The 22,930-nt window shown below is 35.0% G+C and overlaps 1 protein-coding gene across 1 annotated transcript in view; it reads left to right on the top strand.

Moving 5' to 3' along the window:
• Positions 1-22,930, top strand: part of AGMO (alkylglycerol monooxygenase) — a 196,456-nt gene that overhangs the window by 159,430 nt on the left and 14,096 nt on the right. The window contains exons 6-10 of the mRNA XM_047754393.1: positions 5,661-5,727; positions 7,988-8,053; positions 8,142-8,221; positions 11,411-11,545; positions 13,028-13,144. Of these exons, the coding sequence (XP_047610349.1) occupies positions 5,661-5,727; positions 7,988-8,053; positions 8,142-8,221; positions 11,411-11,545; positions 13,028-13,144 (465 nt within the window). The remainder of the gene's footprint in view (positions 1-5,660; positions 5,728-7,987; positions 8,054-8,141; positions 8,222-11,410; positions 11,546-13,027; positions 13,145-22,930) is intronic.

The following is a 22,930-nucleotide window of genomic DNA, read 5'->3' as shown; positions in this document are numbered from 1 at the left end:
CAAAAAGAAATAGATCAACTGAACAGACCGATCACTAGAAATGAAATTGAATATATCATAAAAGCACTCCCTACAAATAAAAGTCCAGGACCAGATGGGTTCACAGGTGAATTCTACCAAACATACAAAGAGGAACTTATACCCATCCTCCTGAAACTTTTTCAAAAGGTTGAAGAAGAAGGAATACTCCCAAAGACATTCTATGACACTGCCATCACCCTAATTCCCAAACCAGACAAAGATACCACCAAAAAAGAAAACTATTGGCCAATATATTTGATGAATATAGACACAAAAATTCTCAACAAAATTTTAGCCATCCCAATCCAACAACATATCAAAAAGATCATACCACGACCAGGTGGGATTCATCCCAGGTGCACAAGGATGGTTCAACATACACAAATCAATCAACATCATACACCACATTAACAAAAGTCAAAAACCACATGATCATCTCAATAGATGTCAAAGCCATCTATGACAAACCCACGGCAAATATAATACTCAATGGAGAAAAGCTGAAAGCCTTCCCACTAAAATCTGGAACAAGACAAGAATGTCTACTCTCACCACTCTTATTCAACATAGTTTTGGAAGTCCTAGCCACAGCAATCATACAAACAAAAGAAATAAAAGGCATCCAAATAGGAAGAGAAGAGGTAAAACTGTCACTGTATGCAGATGACATGATAATATATATAGAAAACCCTAAGGATCAACCCAAAAACTGCCTGAACTGATTAGCAAAGTAGCAGGTTATAAGATTAACATGCAGAAATCAGTCACATTTCTGTATACTAACAAGGCAATATTAGAAAAGGAATACAGAAATACAATACCTTTTAAAATTGCACCCAAAAAAATCAAATACCGGGGAAAAAACCTGAACAAGGAGGTAAAGGACTTTTATGGTGACAACTATAAAACATTAATCAAGGAAATTAAAGAAGATGTAAAGAAATGGAAAGATATTCATTGCTCCGGGGTTGGAAAAAATAATATTGTAAAAATGGCCATACTACCCAAAGCAATCTTCAGAGTCAATGCAACCCCTATCAAATTACCCACGACATTTTTAGCAGAACTGGAACAAACAATCCAAAAATTTATATGGAACCACAAAAAACCCAGAATTGCCAAAGCAATTCTGAGGAACAAAAACCAAGCAGGAGGCATCACTCTCCCAGACTTCAGGGACTGTTACAAAGCCACAGTCATCAAGACAGTGTGGTATTGGTACCAAAACAGACATACAGACCAAGGGAACAGAATAGAGAACCCAGAAATAAACCCAGACACCCATGGTCAATTAATCTTTGACAAAGGAGGCAAGAATATAAAATGGGAAAAAGACAGACTTTTCAGCAAGCATTGCTGGGAAACCTGGACAGCTGCATATAAATCAATGAAACTAGAACACACTCTCACACCATGCACACAAATCAACTCAAAATGGCTGAAAGACTTAAATATAAGACAAGACACCATCAAACTCCTGGAAGAGAACACAGGCAAAACATTCTCTGACATCAACCTTATGAATATTTTCTCAGGTCAGTCTCCCAAAGCAACAGAAATAAAAGCAAAAATAAACCCATGGGACCTAATCAAACTGACAAGCTTTTGCACAGCAAAGGAAACCAAAAAGAAAACAGAAAGACAACTTACAGAATGGGAGAAAATAGTTTCAAATGATGCAACTGACAAGGGCTTAATCTCTAGAATATACAAGCAACTCATACAACTCAACAGCAAAAAAACCAATCAACCATTGGAAAAATGGGCAAAAGACTTGAAGAGACATTTCTCCAAGGAAGATGTACAGATGGCCAACAAGGACATGAAAAAATGCTCCACATCCCTGATTATTAGAGAAATGCAAATCAAAACTACCATGAGATACCACCTCACACCCGTCAGAATGGCCATCATTCATAAGTCCACAAAAAACAAGCGCTGGAGAGGTTATGGAGAAAAGGGAACCCTCCATAACCACTGTTAGTGGGAATGTAAGCTGGTATAACCACTATGGAGAACAGTACGGAGGTACCTTAGAAATCTATCCATAGAACTACCATATGACCCAGCAATCCCACTCTTGGGCATATATCTGCACAAAACTTTCTTTAAAAAAGACAGATGCACCCACATGTTCATTGCAGCTCTATTCACAGTAGCCAAGACATGGAAACAACCCAAATGTCCATTGACAGAGGATTGGATTAGGAAGATGTGGTATATATACACAATGGAATACTACTCAGCCATAAAAAAGAATGACATAATGCCATATGCAGCAATATGGATGGAACTAGAGACTCTCATCCTGAGTGAAGTAAGTCAGAAAGAGAAAGACAAGTACCATATGATATCACTTATATCTAGAATCTAACATAAGGCACAAATGAACCTTTCCACAGAAAAGAAAATCATGGACTCTCAGAGTAGACCTTGTGGTTGCCAAGGGGGAGGAGGAGGGAATGGGATGGATTGGGAGCTTGGGGTTAATAGATACAAACTATTGCCTTTGGAATGGATTAGCAATATGTCTAGTCACTTATGATGGAGCATGATAATGTGTGAAAATAGAATGTATACATGTATGTGTAACTGGGTCACCATGCTGTACAGTAGAAAAAAAATTGTATTGGGGACATAACTATTAAAAAAAAGAAAAACCTAAATATAGGAGTTCCTATTGTGGTTCATCAGTAATGAACCTGACTAGTATTCTTGAGGATGCAGGTTCAATCCCTGGCCTTGCTCCTTAACCTCCTTGGGTTAAGGATCTGCATTGCCGTGAGCTGTGGTGTAGGTTGCAGATGGGGCTCAGGTCTGGCATTGCGGTGGCGGTAGCATAGGCCAGCAGTTGCAGCTCTGATTCAGTCCTTAGCCTGAGAACTTCCATGTGCCGTGGGTGTGGCCCTAAAAAAACACCAAAAGAAAAAACCCTAAATATAGAACTACCATATGATCCAGAAATCCCACCCCTGGGCATCTATCCAGGGAACACCATAATTTGAAAATATATATACATCTTAATGTTCATTGTGGCCCTATTTATAATAACCATGAAAAGGAAGCAACTGAAATGTCCATCAAGAGAGGAATGGATAAAGAAGATGTAGTACATACATATAATTGAATATTAGCCTTAAAAATGAAATAATGCAATTTGCAGCAACATGGTTGAACCTAGAAATTATCATACTAAGTGAAGTCAGGTGATGACAAGTATATGAAATACTAGTATGTGGCATCTAATGAAAAATGGTAACAAAAGAACTTACAAAAGTGAAACAGATTAAAAATTTTTCAAACAAAATTTATGGTTACAAAGGGGAACCTTGGGTGAGGGGATAAATTAAGGGGCTGGCTTTGACATATACATACTACTATATATAAAATGGATAGATACAAGGACCTGCTGTATAGCACAGTGTAAACTACTCAATACTGTGTAATAACTTATATGGGAAAATCATCTGAAAAAGAATGGATATGTGTGTGTGTGTGTGTGTGTGTGTGTATGATTAACTTTGCTGTACACCTGAAACTAACACAACTTTGTAAGTCAACTATACCCCAATAAGGTTTATTAAAAATCAGAGTTCCTGTAGTTGACACAGCAGTAATGAACCTGACTAGTGTCCATGAGGATGCAGGTTTGATCCCTGGCCTTGCTCCGTGGGTTAAGGATCCCGCATTACTGTGAGCTGTGGTGTAGGGTCACACACGCGGCTCTGATCTGGCATTGCTGTAGCTGTGCTGTAGGCTGCCAGCTACAGCTTTGCTTCGACCCCTAGCCTGGGAATTTCCATATGCCTCAGGTGCTTCCCTAAAAACAAATTATTAAAAATCATCATGATTTTGATTCATTTTCATTAGTTATCCTTTTTTTCTTTTTTCCTTATCATTACCAAAAGTTATGTAGCAAAGCCTAAATGTCATGTATACTTCAGTTATACAACTCTTCAAAAACAATTACATATTTTAATGCAACGACAATGCCATTATAACACCCAATAGAACAGCATTTTTATCATGTCATACACTATTTATAATCAGTTTTCCCTCATTGCTTATAAAATGTCTTTTATGTTTGGTTTGTTCAAGTCAGTATCTAAAAAATATCCCCACAATGTATTGTTATATATCTTAAATATCTTTTCATCTGAAGGCCATCCCATCTTCCTATTTTTTTCCATACCACTGACTTATTGCCAAATTCATGTCAGTGTCATGATTTCAGTGACTTTTTTCCCCCGAAGCAGCATTTAATGTATTACTTTATTCCTTATATTCCATTAAATGGAAGTTAACTTTAGAGGTAATTTCTTAAAATGTCATGGCAGTGTATTGATTTTGTCGTTAGTAAGCTCTAACAAATCCATTTAGATTTTGATTAAAGAAAAGTAAAAGATTCTGTTTTCTGCCATGGATGATGGAAAAAAAAATAATGTAATTGTGATTAGAAGAAATCCCACATTATCCAATATCAATCATATAACAATATCTTACCTATGGCCTGCTGTTCTTTTTTCTTTAATTCTTTTTAAAAAGATTTTTTAAAATTATAATTGATGTACACTGTTCTGCCAATTTCTGCTGTACATGGCCTGCTGTTCTTTTTTATGACACCTACTTGGTTCCTAAACTCCTTGGAAATTGCAGGATCTGGCATAGGGGATTTTTACTGAGGAATGCTGAAAGGAGAAAGACCATTAGAAAATTATAGACAAGAGTTTAAAGAGTTAAAAGGGTTTTTAATTTTAAAAAGGCCCATTTATATATTTGACTATGAATTATGTCTCAAGAATAGACTGGGAGATGTGGAATCTACAGTAAGGGAACATTTAGAATACTAATTGAATAAGCAAGGATCACCCTAATGCTATAGATAACAACCACACTTGTAAGTTGCTACATGAGTGATTATTGGGTAAAACCAACTCCAGAAAATGAATATAATACTGGATTTTTCCCCTCCCCTAGTTATGCTCTGTTGACATAAATCATCAAATTCATAGCTGAAAGGGGGAGAAAACAAAAGATATGAAACCTTAACGAAGTATGTGTTGGCAAGTAGAGTAACTTTGCAACCCTCAGAATATTATGTAGACTATTACTATTTATATTTTAGAGATAAGGAAACTTAGTTTTAAAAAGCTTAAGTAATTTCCCCAATACCACATAATAATAAATAGAGGATTCAGGAATTGAACTGAGGCAGTCTAACTCTTCACCTCACTGCTACACTATTCTGTCTCTAAGAAATGACTTGTGAGCTTTCAGTTACCTTTGTATGAAAACCAGGAGATAGAAAAACTTCTGACTTTGATGCCAACCTGAAATGGGATTGAATTTGAGCCATGGGATTTTAATGTGAGTACTTAAATATTACATATAATTTATTTTATTTTATGGCCACACCTGAGGCATATGGAAGTTCCCAGGCCAGGGATTGAATCTGAGCCACAGCCACGACCTACACTGCAGCTGCAGCAATGCTGGATCCTTTAACCCTCTGAGCCAGGCTAGGGATCGAACCCGCACCTCTGCATTGACCCAAGCTGCTGCAGTTGGATTCTTAATTCATTGCACCACAGCAGAAACGCCTACTTTAATAATAACTATATTCCTTTTCTTTTAAACAGGTCATCGATAATCTTGGTCCTTTGGAACTGATTCTTAATACTCCCAGCCATCATAGGGTTCATCATGGTGAGGAATTTGATCTTTTCTTTTGTTTCATCTTCATTTCTTGAAAAATGATATTGTTCTTTTGTGTTATCTTATCACAATTACCCAACCTAGTTACCACACACTGTGCACATAGACATTCGCTTCTTCTTTCGTATCTAGACAAGCCTCATCTCCAAAGGAGTGATGGGAGGTGGGAATAAAAGCCAAAAACCTTTCCATATTTGGCTTTTGGATTTTCCTTTTTGCTTAGATATCCTCAGATATAGTGAAAAAAGAGTTAACCATCTGATGGATCCATACTTCAAATTGTGAGGGAGCTTGTAGAAGGCTTCTACTTGACCTGATGTGGAGGGTCATTCCTTTGTACAGCCAGAGTCTTGATCTTTAAATCTGTTAGTATTTGGGGAAAGCCTAATAAATAACACATAACTTTCCTGCCTAAATCCTGTGAATAAACTCAACATACACTGCATTTGCCTTACTGAGGAAAAAAATCCCATGGTTTGTGCCTAATGTTTAAAGATACCAGCTTAAGAAATAACAGCAATGTTTACATGTGTGCACCAAAAGACCTGTACAAGAGTGTGCATATTGGCATTATTTGGGAAAGGAAAAAAAGGGGACATAATTCACATGTTATCAGCAACAGAACATATACACCGTAGACTATTCATATAATAAAGAACTACATGGCAATGAAAAAGTCCAAACTCTTGTGGCTTGCAATGACATGAATAAACCTCACAAACACAATGTTGAGAGAAAGACGATAGAAATGAAGTAGTAAATATTATTCTATTTTTATAAGTTTCCAGGCATCAGAGTTGGTACTGGAGCACTGAAGCCTGCCTTCCTAAGGCAGGGAGCAGAGCAGAAGCACAAGATCCCCCAGGAGAGGAGAGGATGCCTTCAGGCTGCCCATGCTATTTCCTCTAACAAATGCCACTGTCATCCCCCACCCCCAGGGAAATGTTAGTGAGGAGCATGGACAAGCCAATAGGATTATACTCTTGGGGTTCCCTCCATATATAAAGAAGTATAAAAGATGGAGAAAAACATGTCCACACTGAAAAATAAATAGTTTCCTGTTTGGCCTCAGACCACCTTTCCATGGATGTTGTTTTATATCAGGGTTTCTCAGCCTCCGCACTATTAATATTTTAGACCATTTGGGAGCAGGGGGTGAGGAAGCTGCCCTGTGTATTATAGGATGTTAATCTCTACATACTAAATGCCAGTGATATCCATTCCCAGTTGTGACTACTATCAGTTATCTCCAGGCATTGCCACATATCCTGAGGAGCAAAGGACTCCCCAAGCCAAAGGGAGTTACTATTTATTCCACATTGGCAATGGGTGGTAGGTCTGTGGAGTCAGCTCCACTCTGTACTTTTGCAATGGGAGAGATCTTTCCTTTTGTCTTCACTTTCAGATGTACATTTTCATGTATGGAAGGTGCATAAAGAAATGAGGACACATGAAGATAGTTAAATTTATTGGAATAGTGACCTGATAGATTAATATTTTTTCTCCTTTGATTTATAATCATGTGAATATGATCGTGTTTACTTAAGCTTTTTAAAATAAGAAACTCTGCCCAACTATTTAAATTTAAGTTATTATTTAAGGGCTTTGGGGCAAGAAAAATTTTATATATGTTATGAGGTAATAAATATAACTAAAGGCAATTTTACTTTTACATATGCCTTTTATGATTAAAAAAATAGTAAAGGAGTTCCCACTGTGGCACAGCAGGTTAAAGATACAGCATTGTCAATGCAGCAGCTTGGCTCATTGGCTGTGGTTGGGTTTGATCCCTGGCCCAGAAACTTCCACGTGCTGTGGATATGGCCAAGATAAAATAGTAAACTCTTATTCTAAGTGGAAAATTTCTTCCTGGAAAAATGCAGTGGAAAGGGGTAAAAGTAAAATCAAAATTTTTTAAAAATATAAAAATAAGTATATTATTTATCTTATTTCCTATTGCCTTTTGTTCTGAACCATTTAATTTTTAATTATTACTCTTTGCTAGTCCTAAAAAAAGAATTACTTAGAATTATCCCAGGGTTTTGAAGAATAGAAATAATTATAAATATACATGGTTTTAAGGAAATCTTTGCTCTTTTTAGTAAAATAAATTGGTAAATAAAATGACAACATTTTACCAGCAAACAAAATCTAGTGTTGTCAGTGAAAAGATATTTTTAGGAAAATTATTATTTCAAAAAGCTTAATTTCATTTTGCAAAAAAAAATTTGAAAAATATTTTGTCTTATAGGCAGAAACCGTTATTGCATAGACAAAAATTATGCTGGCACTCTTATTATATGGGATAGAATTTTCGGTAAGTAAAAAGTATAAGAATTTAAAAAATTAAATTAGCCCCTTAATTCACAGAGTCAAAGATCATATCATTATTGTTTATCTTTCAGGAACATTTGAGGCAGAAAATGAAAAAGTTGTATATGGCCTAACACATCCCATTAATACATTTGAACCATTCAAGGTGCAGGTAATGTACTTGATTTTATTCTTTCCGAATTGATTATATAAATTTATAAATTTTATATTTAAAAGAAAAGTCCTTTGCCAAAAGACAAAAAAAGTATAGCACAATACCCCCCAAAAGTAATTTAACTGCAAAAGATTTTAGAAATAACTCCGATGCTCAAACACTTGAGTGAAATTGGGCAAAACACACTTCAAAACATTATAAGAATTAAGTCTACTAGCTACAATTTTAAAAAGTTACTCTTTAGCAGACACATCCCTTCTCAGAATAGGCCGGAAATATATTCATGTATTCAGAAGGAGCGGTAGTAAAATGTATAATTAAGGCTGATGCCAGAGTAAGAAAAATATTTGCTTCAAGGCTGCATGACTCTGGTTAGAAATTCAACATGAGCCCTTTGCCCTCCTCTTCTTGGACCTATGTGTCAGGAACTATTATGGGTGGTTAGGTCTGCACGTTGCCTTACCTGCTAAGACTTGTTGCCCTGGACCAGTGTTCTGTCAGACATGTGGTCTTGGTTGTTCTCTATTCTCAATGGTTGGCACTAGAGAAATAAGGAATGTCTGTGAAGCTCTGATCCGTCTGCAGCAGACCACCGCAAACACCCCTGGGGGGCAGGACTAGTAAATGAGAAAAAGATAAGAATGCTTGAAAAATTCAAGAGGTCAGTCATTGACTGCTCTGTCCTGGGCACTGGGTATACAGCATTCAGAAAGAAGGAAAGTGCAGGTTCATGTTGGCTCTGCTTTTCAAACCCACTTCTTCAAAGTTCCTAAGAAAGTTAAAGTAAAAAATAAATGGACATTATTGAGCTTACACTATAGGCAGGGCATTGCTAACAGCACAGATATTTAATGTAGCCATGACTAAAGCCTTGTAAGGTTGTGGCTCTTTTTAGCCTCAGTTTTTTGGTGGATGAAACTGAGGTTCCCAGGATTTAAACAATTCATCCAACTAAACACGGTTTTTCAGATGCAAATCTAACGAAGGTGGTTTGAAGGCCAGAACCAAATTTGCTTAACTCAATTTTACAGAAAAAGCCATTGCAAATTGTCTTCACTTTTCAAGTGAAAGGCATTGTTATGTTGCAGTTCAGAAGAGAAAAGTTGATTATTTCTCTTTTTTTCTTCTCAACTAAGTGCATTTCTCAAACACACTCTCTCTTTCGGTTAGGCATTACCAGGAATGCGGTAATTTTTTTCAGGAGAATACTAGCAAATATTTCTGGGTATTTTATTAATAATAAGATTTATAGAATTGAAAACAGTTTCAAAGTAATACATTGAGAGCTACTTCTTCACTGGGTATGGACTTGTCTTTGTAATGTGCAGATTAAAAAGGAGCTATAGCTTGGTGTCTTTCCTCTAAGAGAGAGCATATGAGGATCTTATTAAAGTGCAGACTCTTTTCAGTACATCCAAAGTCTATCCAAAAGTCTGTGTTTCTAACAAGCTCCCAGGAGGTGCCTATGCTGTTGGTTCATGGTAATCCTGTAGCTAGCAAGGATGTGGGGTTGTACACACACTGAGAAAAAGTGGTTCATATTTGAGATAGAATAAGATTGAAAGCCGCATGACATGAGCTGCATATGGATTGGATGATTAGGATTTGAAGACACAGTCACAGGTACTTATGAATGATGCAGAATCTGTGTCAAATTTAATTCTGCAGGTCTCTGCCCTCACAGAAACATTTCCTTTAGCATAATGATCGTCACAACTGTGTCTAAGGTTTAGTCTTCTACATACTCATCTATATCGTCAGAAATATCAACTCAGCAAGTTGTAATAATTATAAGTTCCTAAACTTACAGAATCATATATTCACTCTCACTTGTATTCCCTTTATATTTAGCTAAATTTCTCACCTTCACATTAGAGGCTTCAAAGAAACTTAGAATAGTCCCTGTTAGACGGAGAGATTTTTTTTTTCCCTCTGTATTATTAGGCGTAGATCATTCATTTTGCTTTCCTTTGGGGTCCAAGAGTTGCAGGGCATTAGAAAACAAATAAGTGAGAAAGTACTCCTTATTTAAAAGTATAACCGTGTATTTCTCATGGCTTGTGTCTAGAATAATAGTAATAAAATTTAAGTCAGTTTTTAAAATAACAAAACAGGTAAGTATATTACTGTGTGTTGTAACATTAATTTTGTGTTATTATTATTATGAAGCCTAAGGATAAGTTTCCACCTAACATTTGACTTTTCTTCAAAATCTGCTCAATTAAATCCTACATTGTTCCTTCATATTCCTCATGTTAATATTTCAAATAATTCTAAACACTATTTTTATAATGCTAGTAGTTTAAATTCTATATGGTTTAGTGAAAATACCAGGGAGATCACAAATTCTTATAGAGCCAAACCTTCTTTCTATGTTAATTTATCACTATACTTGTAATAGAACTCATTTCTAGAGTCTACAGCTGATGCCCAGTATCTAGGACTATTTTTAATCCTTTGATGCACTATTATCTTATAGATGGTATATATACCTAATTATCCTAGTAGCCAATATGTATTGAGTATTTATCATGTGTGGTCATGCTTTTAACTTTATGCATATCAAATGTGTGTTATTTAAAGAATGTAAATTCCAGCTATAAGGCTCAAGGTAAACTTTTGACTCAGCAAACTTTTCTTATTCAGAAAATGGTCTATTTAATACTCATAATTCTACTATTAGAAATAGCTTTGAACATTGTTTTTAGTATGATGTGTTTGCAACTCAATATAGTAAGCAAAAGGTTAAAGATACATAACAGATATTGAATATTTGTATATTCCATGTTCAACTTTAATAATCACTTGGTATATCTAGAAAAGATATCATTAGACATTGAGTGCATAGCTGCTACTTAATTCGATTGGAAATAAAGTCTGTGAAATCATTATTATTCTTTGATTTTTAAACAATTGTCCTATTTTTAAATTTCAAATTTGTAATTTTGTGGAGCTTTAGAAATATTGACAAGAATACATTTAAACTTTAAAATATGCAGGATGAACAGAATTAATTTCAATTTACAATGTAAATGCATATTAATAACATTATCAAATTATACATAACCTGCGTGTTAAAGAATAACATAATTTTATTAATAGTAAAATAAAATGCATTATTTATTATATTTAATTTTTCCTGTTATAGATTATTCTTACTTTAAATAGACTATATTTTTATTCTAGTTCCACCATTTAGTTAACATATGGACTACATTCTGGGCCACACCTGGATTCTTCAATAAGTTTTCTGTCATGTTTAAAGGACCAGGATGGAGTCCAGGTAAACCAAGACTTGGGCTGAGTGAAGAAATCCCAGAGGTAAATAGAGTTCATGAATTTGATGATGGTGAAGATTAATCTCATATTGTCAGATCTACACCCAGCCTGTAATATATGCTGACTTCATGCATATCTGAAAAAAGATGTTACCAAAGACAAAGACAGCCATGCAATGTGTAACTTAATGAGTGGACACCACCTAGGGGCCAAGGAGAGGGGTGGCTTCTCGCAGACTGACACTGACTTACTAGGGAGCATGGTTTGGGGGCAGAGCAGCAGAGGTTGGTTTTCTTGGCACAAACCCACGATAAGAGCCCATGTGTAGTACAGAAACTACTCAGATCCCTTTGGATCAGTCACGGAACTTAGACTACTAGAAATGGAGGGAGGCCTCGTAAAGATGATTCTGTCTAGCTTTCATTTTGTCTGTGAAAAAGTTAGGTCTCCAGAATAGAATGTCTAAAGTCACACCAAGATGGTGTGGTTGTTGAATTAAACCACAAATTTATTCCTTGAATAGTAGAGTAGTAACATTAAACATAAAAATCCTACTGAAAAAAAATCAATAAGATAAAGATTTAAAACACTGGAAACCAAAGGAAAAATTCAGTTCTAATCTGAAATACCTCTTACAAAGATGAAAAAGGAATTTCTTTCCAATCACTCAAGATATATATTGCAATTGTTTATCAAAATAGCTGTCATTGATAGTAATATAGAAACAATAAACTACTGTTGATTTCAAAGATAATTATGAGTATAAAAATTAGCCAGTATTTCAAGGAAATGAAGTCACATGTTACATTTGAATATTACTATTTTTCAAAAATCTTGATCTAAACAAAGATGTTTTCTCATCCAGTTATGAAAGTTGCTGTGTTGAAATTTCCCAGACACTTTTGGTTATGTTCATAGTTAGTTATGCAACAGTGATCTAACTATAGGTGAAAATAATCTGCTATTTCAGCTCCAAAAGTCTAGGCAGCTATGGCCCACTTATTATTTTTCTTTTTTCAATAGCTAATTCAAAGTAAACTTTTATTTAATAGTGATACATAAATCTGTATTATAAAGATAGAATTATTATGGGAAATTATAGTTGGGGAAAGTTGTTTTCAGACAACATTTCTCTTTGAGGCATGATTATCTGCACTACCCCTAATCACCTTCCATTTTCTCTTTTGCTCTACTTTCATGTATAATCATGGACATATTTTCAAATTTCATATCCCATGTTCATTTTAGTTATGTTTGTCATTATTGGTAATTCTTAAATTGCTCTATATAAATAAAGCACACTAAATAGAATTGTAATGCTTCTGCAATGAAAAGCAAATTCTCCTAAATTGTACATTTTTTACTTTTCAAAGTTTTGAAATTAGAGTCATTTTGAGGATTAAAAAGAAAAAGAATAGTGAAATCTTTCATCTCTTTTTTCATATTTCCTTTTCACATAGTATGAATTTCAATAGAGAGATAAGGGAGCAATATAACAGAAAGGCTTCTTTCTTGTCTTCCTAGGTCAAGGGGAAAGAAGTTCCCTTCTCATCTTCGGCATCTCAACTATTAAGGATATATGCAGTTGTACAGTTTGCTCTGATGCTAACGTTTTATGAAGAGACCTTTGCAGATAAAGCTGTAAGTGGTCATTTTAAATATAATGTGAGAGAATTATCTGTCATTTTGAAAATGAAAATAAGTTCCCTCTATGATAGCTCTGCTCTATTCTTTTCTGTAATTGTCTTTGAGTTTTTGGCAATGTCACATTTAAACAGGTAAACAAATTCTTCTAAAATTAATTTAATTAATATAAGTTAATTAATTATATCCAAAGTGTTTCTGGATAAAATATACATCAAATGGTATATTATTGATCTAAATGATAAATGAGAAATGATTTGTCACAAATAAGTTCTGCAACAATTATAAGAAAACTATTTCATAAGTTAGAGTTAAATGTTTTGGGGACAGCAGACTTTATATCAGCTTCAACATACTTCTCTTCAATTAGAGAATACCCTGATACCTTGACTTCAGAGAGTTTGCAATATGGCGTTTATTCCATTTATTTTGTCCTTTCAAAATATTCAATTTGTCTTATACAAATATAAAAGCCCTGGACCAGTGTTTAGAACCTGGATTCTGATTCAGGCATTACCATCTGGGGACTCATTTTTTGGCCACATAAGGAATACCCTCACTACCTACATTTTGAAGAAAATAAAAATAACATGATATATGTAAAAATGCACTGTAAAGTATAAAAAGATAAAAATGGGGTATTTTAAAATATTTTTATATTTCATAGATTTATTTATATTACATTCTTGCAAAAAGTATTTAAATACTTCAAAGTGGTACATAAATTATAGTAAGGTGACTAAGTTGGAAGTAGGTGAAATTGAAAATAGAATGACAGAAGAACGAAAAATCAGTGTCTTTGACTTTGTTACAAAAAAAACAGGTGCCTCATGAAAGACCCTCATTGAGTCAGTAATGTTGAGGGTTTATGTAGTAGCTTTGTATGAATAATGGTTTTATGCTTTAAAGAAAAAAGGAAAAGGGGGTCTCCATTTCCAGAAAAATGAGGGGTTAGGTACGACTATTTCTTTTTAAGGCATACTGAGCACCTAGAATTGCTGTATAATATGTCATATATCTTTTAAAAAGCTCTTTACATACACTGTATAGATGAGCTGGCAAAAAATTGAGGTACTCCTTAGAGGCTAAAAATTTTGGGAAAATGTAAATCCAGTGAGGTACTCTTCCTGATAGCTGTCCCAGGGCATCAGACCATCTCTGTTAGTTAAGACCTTAAGGAACCAGAAACAAACTTAAGCACCTGCATAGGTGGAAAGTCAGTTAAACAACTTCAAATGAAACAACTGAAATCAAAAGAAATACTCTCAGGGAGAGGGACTGGGATGAGAAAAAGAAACATAAAAAGGCAACTTGCCTTCACTGGACTTGGCTTTGAGGAGGTGGAGAAAAGTCTTCCCTGAGAATTTTAAACTAAGAAATACTTCTCACTCAGATATGGATCCAGGATTTAAACTAGTTATTGATCTTAAATCTAAACTAAGGATATAGTTTAAACTAAGAATATAGTTTATAGATTAGGTCTCATATGTTTAGAAGATCCATGTTCGACTCATGCTTAGAGCAATCCCTTCAAACCCCAGTCTTAGCATAGTCCCCCAGGGAATGTCTTACTGATGATGAGCACATAGATAAAATGCACAGAAATACACTAGGAAAAAGCCATGATGAAGCATTAGCAGAAACAACAAATGGCAGAATTAAACCCTCAAAAGCAACAGATTTTGAAAATAAAATCAAAACATCAATTAAATAAATGTAATATGTTTGAAGAAAAAGTTGAAATTAAAAAGAAATTAGAAATGATGAAGCACATTTAGAAATAATCAAATTAAATTTCTCACACACAAAAATATAATGCACCTGAAGAGGTTAATGACTTCACTGGCAGTTTAAAGACAACTGAAATTGTATCCATTATACAGTGTTAGCAGACAATGATATTAAAAGAAGTTATCTTAGATATAAAAAATAATGTGAAAAAGTCTAAAAAATGCAAGAATTCAGAAAAAGTATAGGTGAATACACATGCGATTAGCAGGCAGGGAATTGAGGAAATATAAATTACCTTTTTCAAAGATTAGGTATGGGCTGTGACAGATACCTGTCTACCCATGAAAGCCCCATAATAGAAAGTAGTAATAGAAATTAATTAATAATACATATAGAAAGTTAGCCTATTGTGAGGTGACTTTTTAAATGATATATAAACCCTATGGACTTATTTTTAATAATTAGATCCCATTATAATAATCATAGCATATTAATTCCAAGGAACAATTGCAAGAATACCCTATGACTCACACAGTGAATTCTATAAATAGGTCTACTTGAAGTAGGGTATTGAGTGTATTAAGTAGGACTTTTTGGTTGTATGTGACAGAAATTCACCTCAAAGTCATTTTATTAACTCAAATTCCTGAAGAGTCTGGGATTTTTCTTTAAGCAGTGTTGGATCCAGTTAGTCAGGTAATGCCATCAAGATTCTTCTCATTCTTTTATATAGTTATGCATTTCTCAATGCAGTTTCTCCTACAGGCTCTCAAATTTCATGGTAGCAAGATGGCTACCTGCAGCTCTAGCTTAAATACTGCCACACAAGAAACTCCAGAAGTGAAAGTTCTAAGTGGGAGTCTGATATTATGGGTTGGTCCATCTGGATATCACTAAATCAATCAATGTAATCAGGTGGATCACAGACCATTCATTCTATGAATGGCAGGGCAGGACCAGCCCCACAGTATCCTCAAGGTCTGAGGGGAGGGACAAGATGGCTTGAAAGATATACTGAGATGATGGTATATAGAATAAGCAAAATAGATTTGAGTAGGCAAAGATAAAGGTTAGATCTCTGTGTTATCCTGTAAATAAGTGTAAGTGACAGTGTGTGCTGCTAAATAAAATAGGCTTACAAAAGTTATTATAGAGAATACTGGATAATATATTGAAGAAAGCCATTTTAATTTTAAACATTATTTAAAGACTTTAGTGATTGGTGTTACCCATGTGTATTTGTGCTTTTTGCATTTAAAATTAATAACCCGGAGTTCCTGTCGTGGCGCAGTGGTTAACGAATCCGACTAGGAACCATGAGGTTGAGGGTTCTGTCCCTGCCCTTGCTCAGTGGGTTAACGATACGGCGTTGCCATGAGCTGTGGTGTAGGTTGCAGACGCGGCTCGGATCCTGCGTTGCTGTGGCTCTGGTGTAGGCCGGTGGCTACAGCTCCGATTTGACCCCTAGCCTGGGAACCTCCATATGCCGCGGGAGCGGCCCAAAGAAATAGCAAAAAGACCAAAAAAAAAAAAATTAATAACCCAAAGTTGCTACGCATAGTGACTCCAATTTTGGACAATAGACACAAGTTCAAAAATGCTCTCTGTTCATGTATGCTTTTTTAAACTGCAGAAAAATATTTTCACGACTATAGCAGAAAACAGTGATTTAAATTATAGTTTCCATTTTGTAAAGTGAAAATAAGAAATAGGATATGATGTGACCTATTTTGTTTACTGTTTTATATATGTGCTACAACTAATGAAACCAATTCCACAATGCAGCAGGTTCATTTGCATTTAGCTTCAAAAGAAACAAAATCTGAATACAAGAATATCTTTTAAGAGCATAACTTTCTTAAAAGCAGCATGAATTACATCACTATTAGCATTGCCCATATAGACATCAAACTACCATGATGGCTAGACTTATTAATTGCTAAACCTAAAGTCTCATAATCATATCCTCAGTATTACCCATCACTGATTACTTTGTTAAAATTACTTTGTCATTTTAACTTGTTCACCTAAATTATGATTAAAATATGCATGCATTAATAAAATTTAGATAATTGAGTAATAACAGGAGACAAGCTACATGATCTGCATCTAAATATCTAACCTTTGATATACTGATCAGTACTGATTACCTTTGCATTATTAAGTTTTTTTAGTTGTGCTAAATATAGTCTCAAAATGAATTGAACTAATTTGTAGAAATAAAATTTTTTTCATTTTGATTTTGAAAGAGAGGCTTTAAGATTAAGTTCACCAAAATAAATTTGAATGTCTAGGCATGTGTAAGTGCTCCTTTGGTAAAAATGCAGCCAGACAGGGTGTGTATTAAAATATGTAACTCATAGCATGGTTTTCCCAAGATTTTTCCACTGTCGTAAAACACTATATGAGAAACTCATGTAGATATGTCGACAAAGAGAAATATCAAGTGATGAAATCCTTTTCAAATTGAAATTAGAGTTGGAGACAGCTTCATTCCTGACAAAAACTAAATCTGAAAAGTTCATTTGCCTGTTTCCCACACGTGTTTTCCTTTGCTAAAAACATGCTGTGCAACTAAGAAAAAAAATGTTGCTTATTTGCAAAATTCTATAGGGCCCTTCTAGTCTCAGGGCTGTTTAAAAGCATCTGAAGATGTTAAAATCCAACAGCAATATTTTTTCTCTAGATTCATTGTAGCCAATGATCACATAGAAAAGTTGTGGCTGACTTGTAATTGGGGACCCTGCTGTGGTCTTACAGCCTTTTCTGTTTATGCATATAGCAGAGTAGAAAAATACTTACTTGTTTAATGTGTGAAAGTTCTGTATAAATAACTTTGGGAGTCAAAAAAGCAAGTTGATGACCACCAGAAAGGTGTAAAAGGCACATTCCTTTCTTACTCAATCTTGCAATGCATACATTTAAATATATGGTGTTTAGTTTAGTGATATGACCCACAGTCTTCTATGTTGATTTTAGTTTAGTAATGCTTGGGAAATCAATTCCTCAGCTGCTAGGGTCCACTTCATGGGGTGATACCACGAATATGGGTTTGAAATGAAAATACAGTCACACAAGCATGTTTCCAAAGTAAAACTGTAAAGGCAGTGCTAGCGTTTTAAATGATAGACACGCTCAAAACAGTTTGAATATTTAGCAGGATCTTATAATAGAAGGGTAATAAAGCTACTTCAGGTATTTCTAACAGATTATTTGATGATATATTTCAGGTTAATGAAGTATCTGGGAATGTTCAATATAAATGTAGAAAGATTTTTATAGTCATATTTTCCCTGGCTGCTGTAGTAATAGTGTCTGTGAAACCATTATGGATACTACAATTTTGTAACCAGTGTTTTCATATTGACATGTTTTAGGAGACCCTTTGGAAAAAAATCGATATATTTAGTTGTACTCTCACAACAAAGAGTGTCACTTGCACAGATTAGATCTAGCTACATGAAATGTCGCAGCTCAATATGTAGTACATACTGTTTTTTTTTTTCCAATGCAGCCCCCTGGGATTTAATTTAATTTCCTAAAGTTTTTAGGTGGTAACTGAAGTAATACCAAAAAAAAAATTAGCTAAATTGAGCATCAGTTATAATTTAGAGCCATGAAATTAATGTAATAAATGTACATGTAATAAAGGAAGGATATTAATAAAAACTATCTAATTAGCATAGACTTCAGGAATTTAGAAAAGTGATCATTGTGAACTCCAGTGAAAAAAATATATTTTTGTTCACTATGTTGAAATATGATAAAAAAGGAAATTGAACATTTGAAAATGGTTTTTGTATCAAATAGTGAAATATGAACAGTGAAGTTAAATGTATCTTCATATTTCTACTACTGTCTCATAATTTGGTCAGTATCAGGCATCTCCTTTAAAAATTGTCATATAATAAATACAACGAAACATAAACTGCTTATAATTTGAATTAGTATCTCAATTTGATTTGTTGAAAATATGTAAAAATTAGGCGTCCCGTCCCCGTCGTGGCTCAGCGGAAAGTCATCTGACTAGGAACCATGAGGTTGAGGGTTCTATCCCTGCCCTTGCTCAGTGGGTGAAGGATCCAGCATTGCCGTGAGCTCTGGGGTAGGTCACAGATGTTGCTCAGATCTGATGTTGCTGTGGCTCTGGTGTAGGCCGGCAGCAACAGCTCCAATTAGACCCCTAGCCTGGGAACCTCCATATGCCGTAGGTGCGGCTCTCAAAAAGACAAAAGACAAAAGACAAAAAAAAAGTAAAAATTAGACATTTTAATTCAGCTTCAAAAACTCAAAATCTAAATGCACAATTTTTGAGTCATAATTCTTTATTAAAAGTCATCCTCATGAAAAGGAAGTTTGTCTCTTTGAGACTTCTTTTTTGAAGTCTCTTTTATCTTTTGTATTTTGGGAAATAATTGAAAGGTGTATAGCTTATATTTCCAGTTGTTTCTTAGTGAAAAAATTAAAGTATCCTATCAAGGTTATAGAGAATGTTGGTATATGGATTTCATGAGCTCTTGAGACAAATACTGGTAATTCAGAGAAGCTCCAGTTACCCCTGAAATAGTCCTACAGCACATTCAAGAATGATATATGTCAACATGGATATCTTTGAAAGCAAATGTCATAAGACCTTTCATTGCTGGGGCTGCATATTCTTGGACAAATTGCTACCTGATACTGAGGCAAGAACCTCCATATTCTCTACCCAGTGCCCTGTGAATCATGAGATTGTCCATTCTGGCTGGTGAGAACATGTACTATAGCTGGCCCTGTTGTGAGCCTTTGATAGTTTTCTCACATGCTTGAGCTGATATCCCAGACTTGATAGGTACCTTCTGCAGATGAATAAAGTTCTATCTTTATAGCTCTCTCCTCCTTCCTACTCTGTCTTCCAAACAGTAGCCTCCTTGGCTTCTCCCAAATCCCAGCTCCATCTCCTCAAACCAGGAAGCATACCAGGCCCCTTTGAGTTCCCTCTGTGCTACAGCCTGGAAACCCTGTCAAGCTATTAACCAGAGGTAATAGTTGGGGGTGGGGGAGGACATGTCATTTATATCCATTTCTCTGAATCACTGACCTTTCCTGTCTGGTCCAGAGTTTTGAAAACCATTGTTTCAGATATGCTGTTTTGTTTTTTGTTGTTGTTGTTTTCAAGTGGAAGGGTAAATTGACCCTTGTTTCTCTATCTAGTTGAGTTCACTTTTTTTTTTTTCAGCAAGTAAGCAAAGTCTTTATTATAGGAAAGCAAACGGCTCCCAGGACAGCTGAGAGGGGGAAGAAGAGTGCCCCCTGCCCCGTTGACCTATATGGGTTTTTATCCCTTAAAAATTGGGGTACCAATGGGAGGTTCAGAAAGATGTGGTTTACTCCCATTGGCCTTTCCCAATTACCTCTATCAGTCCTTGTGCAATAGGGCTCTTAGGGGTGGAAATGTCCTATAAGTGTCATAGTTTCTTTGCCCTTTTCTTCCTATAAACTGAGTCACAGGGGGTTAGGGATTAATGTCCATCTGGGCATAGGTACACTCCCTATAGTAAACAAGGCCTGTGGGGATGTTACTTCCTGGCGCTCTTAAGCCGCAAATGTTAATCAATGGCCATATCAAAGACTGCATTGAAGTCTAATGCTCCTACACTGGCTACCTGAGTTATTATTCTGCTTCAATCCCCCCTTCTAGAGTTGGAAACTCTAACAGTGGGGGGTGGGGTGGGGCAGGGGCAAAAACTGCTCTGACTGCTTCCTGCTGCAAAGAGGCATTGTTAGGGGAAAGTAGTTAGGTCTCCACTCATGGGACAGTCTAGAGGACTTCAGTACATTTCATTGGGTACCCCTTCTATCACCGTTTGAAGGTTGATAGTTTTTAATCAGGATGGAATGAAGTGAGAAATACAATTAATTGTACAGGGTCCAAACAAAAGGATCAAGGTCACAATGATGACTATGATGAGGAAATATTTCCACCAGGAGGAGGAGGTCAACCATTTCCAGAGGGCAGCTCCAAAAGCTGGAGCTAAATTGAACATCTTATCAATCTGCTGCCAGAGATCTCACAGGGAATCAGACACATTCTGTGAATAATCAGGAATATAGACACAACATTCAGATTTTATTGGCATATAGTTGACTTACAAAGTTGTGTTAATTTCAGGTATATAGCAAAGAAAATCGGTTATACAGATTCTTTTCTTAATCTGAATCAGTTTCAGATTCTTTTCCCATATTGGTTATTACATAGTACTGAGTAGATTGCCCTATGCTATACAGTGGGTCCTTATTACCCATCTATTCACCCAATATACAGTAGTGTGTATGCATCAGTCCCAACTCCCCAATTTATCCCTCCACCCCAAGCACATTATTTTTTCATAGTCTGGAATCATAGCTCAAAGTATAACTACAACATAACTATTAAGTTACTTAAAGTTTATAAATGAAAATTTGCACTTTTATTTCTTACACATTTTTGTAGAAATTCACTAACTCTGTATCAACTCAATGTTGGTGAACTGTATATTTGTTATGCATTTTAGCCAATATATTTTTACCTTTAATATATTTATTTTGCTTGTTTTATGTTTGAATTTATGGAAAATGTTCATTCTTTTTTAACAGAATAAGATACATTTATTTTATTTTATTTTTCCTATGTATTTATTTAGGCTGTAAGAAATAGAATAGCCTATCAAAGGATATTATATAGAAAAACTTAAGAGTTCTATAGGAAAATGGACTCCCTAAAGGAAACATGTGTTCTATATTGAATTCCTTCTTCTAGAAACTTAGTTTCCTTTAAACTCAACCCATTTTTATAGTCTTGTTCTTTAAGAACTTAAATATAGACTATTGAAGCATTTAATATTTAAAATATTCAGGAGTTCCCATCATGGCACAGCGGAAACAAATCCGATTAAGAACCATGAGGTTGCGGGTTCGATCCCTGGCTTTGCTCAATGGGTTGAGGATCCAGAGTTGCTGTGGCGTAGGTCACAGATGCATCTCAGATCTGGCATTGCTGTGGCTCTGGCGTAGGCCAGCAGCTATAGCTCTGATTAGACCCCTAAGCTGGGAACCTCCATATGCTGTGGGTGCATTTTTGTCAAAAGACAAAAAGACAAAAAAATTATATATGTGTGTGTATATATATATATATTTAAAATGTTTAACATCCACAAGCATTTTGTATATTAATATTAAATTATTAAATTATTTAATTAATTTTTAATTTTAAGTAACTGAAATATTTGTATTAAATAAAATGTTACAATATTAAATTATTAAGTAAATTAAAATTATATTAAAGTTATGAAAGATAAACACAAATGTAAAATGTTCAATTGTTTGGTCAGTCATTCAAAAAAACACACATATTGGGAAAAAAATGTTGTATACTGACTATGTGCCAGACAGTGTTCTAGGCACTTGGGACATACTAGTGAATAAAAAGATAAAACTTCTTTTGGGGAGCAGGAGAGTACAGACAACAAACAGCTAGAGAGTGAACAAATTAATACAGAAATGTATGGGAGCAATAGGTTGTATGGAGTAAAATACAACAGAATAAGGTTATGAAGAGGTACAGTTTTATATAGAATAAACAAGGACATGCAGTAGAATAGTTTCCTGAATGAAATGAAGGAATGAATCAAAGAATTACAGAGGGAAGTCATTTCAAGCCTAAGAAATAGTAGATGAAACATATTTGAGTGGGAAGGATGTTTGTCATATTCAAGGAAGAGCAGAAATTTTGATATGGCTAAGAGTGAAAGATGGAAATTTTTCAGGGGTTATATGAAAATAGGGATAAATTGTGTAGAGGCCAGAATAAGGATTTAGTGCTTTATTCTGAGTGACATTTGAAGCTCCTAGGGGATTTAGGACATAAAAGAGATATAATATGACTTATGTTTTAAAGAGATAACTCTGGCTACATACTGGGGATAGGAAGCCATGATAGGTGGACATCCAACTTAGACCTGGAGAGACCAGTTAGGAGAGAATTTTAATTGTGGTATAGATCATATTGGGGGTGAAACAGGGTATTTTTTTGGT

Source organism: Phacochoerus africanus, chromosome 11 (genome assembly GCF_016906955.1).
Source record: "Phacochoerus africanus isolate WHEZ1 chromosome 11, ROS_Pafr_v1, whole genome shotgun sequence".
Lineage (NCBI taxonomy): Eukaryota > Metazoa > Chordata > Mammalia > Artiodactyla > Suidae > Phacochoerus > Phacochoerus africanus.
The sequence above is the reverse complement of the archived record's forward strand: the minus strand, read 5'-3'. Positions and strand labels throughout refer to the sequence as shown.